Raw genomic sequence first — 5,091 nt, forward strand, 5'->3', positions numbered from 1 at the left:
CCTCAAGCCTTTACATTCCCCCCCCCTCTCCAAACAAAATAATCAATTTGGCTGTCTAGCCTCAGGAGGTACAAAGTTCCCCCCTGTCAGCCGTAAATCAGGTGGCTGTTTACATCTCAGCTCTGCCTGGTCAATTCATACCAGCAGCAGCAGCAGCAGCAGCTGTCAATCACTCTCCACGTGGCTAAGCTAATCCAAACCCCATCCTCAAGGAACTAAACTGTGAGGCGGGCTGACAAAATGAGTTACTTCTCGGATTTTAGCCTTATGGAAATTGATACATCAACTTTATTGTAGGTGTAGTTTGTACAATTTGTAAGTATGGAATAATAAAAGACACGGCCGACTTGAAGTAAATGACATCGATTAAAATTCTATCAATCTGACCCCAGTGTCTGTCGATTTTCAGCCGATATCTCCATTCTTGGATTGTGAGAAGTAACTCATTTTGTCAGCACACCTCACATTAATAGTCTCAATGCTCTGAGATAAGTATCATAAAGAGCCCACAGCTTTAAGCTAGGTTATATCTCCGACAAAAACTTGTAAAAAGATAAAAGTCATATTATGATAAATTCATAATTTCTTACAAAGCAGAAATGAGATCGCCTGTCTTGTAAAAACATTTCACCTTGCGACAAAATATTTCTACAAATATTTGCCTCAAATTCTCTGCAGCCTTTGCTTGTTTTTGTTTTTCTTTGGTCAGATATCAACTTCTATCCCACAGCTAAACTTACAGCAAAATGGCAGGAGTGTCATTTTTTTTCCTTCCCATAATGCTACATTTTTCCCATTTCACAGGTGTACTAATCAATACTTACTTAACGTTCAAATTTCTCTAAGAGGATAACACATGACATAACCTCCTTCCACTTTTGATTGAATTGATGGAAGGGACATATTCCAAAAATCTTTCTTATTTCCATTGACCCCAGTCTGAATCAATAGACACTAGATTTTGGGAACACAGAGGGCCCACAGTAAAAGAAAAATATAACTTCCCCCTAACTTTGAACTGCTTAACCAGAACATTATCAAATGCAACAACAGGGAACAGTGGCTGAATGGATGGGCAATGGGCAAAACTGGAAGAACTGTATTTGCACACATGACTGCTCCCAACTCAAAAGATGCACTAAATTCCCTGAGTAGAAGAGAACAAGTGATTATCTTTCGCCTGCGAACACAACACATCCCACTGAATTCCTACCTAAATAGGATCCGCAAGGATACCCCACATAACTGCCCGTTGTGTGACTGCCAGGATGAAACAGTATCACACCACCTCTTTTCCTGCCCTCCACTTTGAGACCTGCGTAGCACCTACCTACCATCAGAAATACTCTATACAGTGACAAAGCACAGCTGATAAAAACCTGTAAATTCTGTGCCATATCGACAGGCCGAAGGGCTAGAACACAAATGGCTGCTGAATCGGAAAAGTAAAGTAAAAGTAAAGTGACTGCTTAACCCGGTGTGCAACATTCAGGGTCACCATTGAGGTCACAATGGGATTGCAGCTTCATCTTACAGGAACAGGAAACAGCGGGTTGTGATCATCATGATGCACAAAGACGGGGGAGGGTGGAGGGGTTATAATTTACTGATAAGCTTCTTTTACCCTGACTTATTTCAAGGTCATAAGGTCACCCAAAACTTAATTTAGTTTAGTTTTAGTAGAAGTTTTACGGCGCTCGCAACTGCAAAAGGTCATATGAGCGCCAGAAGACTAGAGGTGTTACAAGAGAGTAACAAACATAAAAAAGAAGAAGGGGAGATAAGGACGACAGATGTTTGATAAGAAAGAAGAAGCAAACCACACCCAAAACTGAAAAAAAACAACAACCAAAAAATATATAAATAAATAAAAGCCCCAAAACGCATCAGTATTCCTTAAGGATTTACTCAGCAGTGTTCACGACTGACCTCGATACCCAGCCCCCTGTAGGCAGCGGCGAGGAAGAGCTCCTGGTAGACGTTCATTCTCTCCAGGATGTTGATGGAGTCAGGGTGCTCCGTCAGTCTGTCTTCCGTCAGCTCTTTTATTCCTTCAAAGTAAGGAGAAGACACTTCTTCGCTCATTTATATTTGTATCCATTTTTAGAACGTGAATCATTGTCGCAGCCCTATCGTACAGAGTAAAATATTAGAGAGAGAGAGAGGGAGAGAGAGAGAGGGAGAGAGGGAGAGAGAGAGAGAGAGAGAGAGAGAGAGAGAGAGAGAGAGAGAGAGAGAGAGAGAGAGAGAGAGAGATAGAGAGAGAGATGAAGAGGGAGAGATGGAGAGGGAGAGATGGACAGAGAGAGATGGAGAGATGGAGAGAGAGAGATGGAGAGATGGAGAGATGGAGAGAGAGAGATGGAGAGATGGAGAGAGAGATGGAGAGAGGAGAGAGAGAGAGAGAGAGAGAGAGAGAGAGAGAGAGAGAGAGATGGAGAGATGGAGAGAGAAGAGAGAGAGAGAGATAGAGAGAGATAGAGAGAGAGAGAAAGAGAGAGAGAGAGAGAGAGAGAGAAAGAGAAGAGAAAACTTCACACAACCAGAAGACACTGTAGCTTTGCTCAACAATAATTTAACTTGTTTTTAGAACAAGAACCGTCATTCAGCATAAGTCATAGAACATTTACAGACAAATGTGCAAAACAAAAAACATAAAAGAAGGAAAGAGACAAAGAAAAAAAAAAGAGCTTTTGTCGCCATAAATCTGAGTATGAGTAAGAAGACGCATATCAATACAACAGTTATCATTTAGTGTTAAGAAAAAGCAAGACAGACCGACAGAAATGGACAGAAACATCAGAGCCAAAGAAAAGAAGTAGGACCTAGCATTAGTACCGCAACCACCCACAAAGACTGCTTTGCTCTCCTATATTTTCATCTAATTTTAGAATATCATGAAGCAACCACCAGTAAAAGTCAAAACAGATTTCAAGCCAACACATGGAACAAAATATAACGGAGAAGGAGAGAGAAAAATGACAAAGAGAGCTCATATCGTCAATGTCTGATTTTTTAAAATTGACATCATCAAATTTGACATATCAACACAACACTATTACTTCTCCAGCAGTTTTTTTATAAAGACAACTCTAACTCTACTTTTCTTACACAGAGCACATATATACATGGGTAAACTTTTTAAACAAAATAGATGCATACAAAAAGAAATGAAATATTGATTAAAACCAATATTTATGGGTTTGAGTTAGATTTCATGTTGAAAAAAAGCACATCCTTATGATTATGGTTTTAGTCTCAAGAAATTAAGAGTAAGGCAACACACAGAAGTAGAAAAGGTCATAAAAAGAAACAGGATAAACCATAGAATAAAACAGACACCTTTCAACCACCCGCACACTTGCTTGACGTTATGTGCCTTAGGTTTTCGACGCCCCTCAAATGAAGGTCACTGTCAAATTCTCAAGAACAAACAGCATTCTATAAGCTGAATACAGCACTTCAAAACCAAGATGCATGTGGAATCTAGCACATCTTTATTCATGAAACTGTCATGGGAAAAAAAGTAAATACCTGGAATGGGATGATATAAATACAGAGGAACCACATCATAACGCCGTTCTAAGGCAAATCAAATAGTGATCACAAAAACGAGGTGAGCTTACTAAATAGTGAATCAAGACAAACACAAAAATAATGCTTACATATCCTCAAACATCCATATTCATGCCTTAATTTGATCCATTTCCGTATATCACTTTTGCCATCCACAAACAAGATGAACATATTATTGTTTATAATGAAGTAAACATAAGTTACTAAGTCTCAATACTTTCCTTGGAAAGAATTCCTTTTTCATGGCATTAAATTTTCTTGTGAACATATACTTTTCTTGAAATTTACACTTCAAAATAAAGGAGTTCAACATTTTTATCCTTCATTTCTAAATTCATGTCATTTCCCAAATCGTTTAGCGTTACATCTTGAAATTGAAGAAGAATTCCGCTTTATTTTCTATTGTCCATATTTTGTACATCAAAGGAAATTGTTAATTCCTCCCAGCCTGACTCGGCCCAGTGACAGAAATATGCAATGTTTGAGCCATGATAAGAGATATGTGCACAACCTGTACTCTTTCATTATAGAAACTTGATTTAACAAACGAGTGTTTTATACGATGTGATGTGGGCCAGTGGCCTTAAACACTGAAGAAACTTACTTACTTAAACTTAGCATTACATCTGAATCTGATGGACATTGGGGCACGCTATAACAGGGTTCCAATGTACAAACTGAAAATGTGAAAGAGCATACCTTGCCACAGGGATGAAGCATTGACCAGTTGCTTATAGTAGGAATAGTATAATCCTGTTTCTGTTCGGAAACTTATTTCCCGCTCAACTTCCTGTTGGGTACCACGGCAGAAGAGAATAGGGATGTGCAATCAGGAACAAAGCCACAGAATCTACTCCAAGGGAAACTCAGAAGCAACACACAGGGAGAAGAAATTGGTGGGGGGGGGGGAGAGTAACCCACACCAACATACACACACACACGTGCGCACGCACGCACGCATGCACGCACACACACATATCCCCCCAACCCAGCTACCTATGTACACACACACCCTTTACCATGTTGTTGTTGTTTTCAAATCCCTTTAGCTGCGAGCATTTCGCTCTTGGCAGCGCAATGCTTCTCTCAAGTAACCCTTTAACATAAAAACAGTTAAAATACTACCCAGCTCAAAGTATTACTGCTAAAGGTAAAAAAAGGAGCAAGAAAAAAAACCCAACTAACTAAGAGAGTCTATTTAAGCTTCTTTGTAATGTTTTGGCTCAAATTGAAATAAAAGCCATTCTAAAATGTGAACCAAAGACACAAAATCAAGACTTAAAAAAACAGCAACATTTCAGCTATCCTCTCATTCTACTAGAGCTTCTAGACTAGTTTGAAGAAGACATACAGAAATAGTAGACGTTTAATTGACTACAAGATGCTCACAGATTACAATCATTCTTTAATACTGAACCCCCCTCCCCCCCTCCCCCTATGTAACAGTCTTCTTTCCAATGTTTTTTTTGTGTTTTTGTGCCTTTGCTAGCCTCTGTATGTGTGTGTGGGAGGGGG

General features: G+C 39.4%; 1 protein-coding gene across 1 annotated transcript in view; it reads right to left on the minus strand.

Moving 5' to 3' along the window:
* The window catches only part of LOC101861843 (probable C-mannosyltransferase DPY19L3), a 37,580-nt gene that overhangs the window by 26,182 nt on the left and 6,307 nt on the right, over window positions 1-5,091 (minus strand). The window contains exons 3-4 of the mRNA XM_035972371.1: window positions 4,276-4,366; window positions 1,930-2,051 (exon numbers count right to left, since the gene is read on the minus strand). Of these exons, the coding sequence (XP_035828264.1) occupies window positions 1,930-2,051; window positions 4,276-4,366 (213 nt within the window). The remainder of the gene's footprint in view (window positions 1-1,929; window positions 2,052-4,275; window positions 4,367-5,091) is intronic.

Source organism: Aplysia californica, unplaced genomic scaffold (assembly GCF_000002075.1).
Source record: "Aplysia californica isolate F4 #8 unplaced genomic scaffold, AplCal3.0 scaffold00668, whole genome shotgun sequence".
NCBI classification, from domain to species: domain Eukaryota; kingdom Metazoa; phylum Mollusca; class Gastropoda; order Aplysiida; family Aplysiidae; genus Aplysia; species Aplysia californica.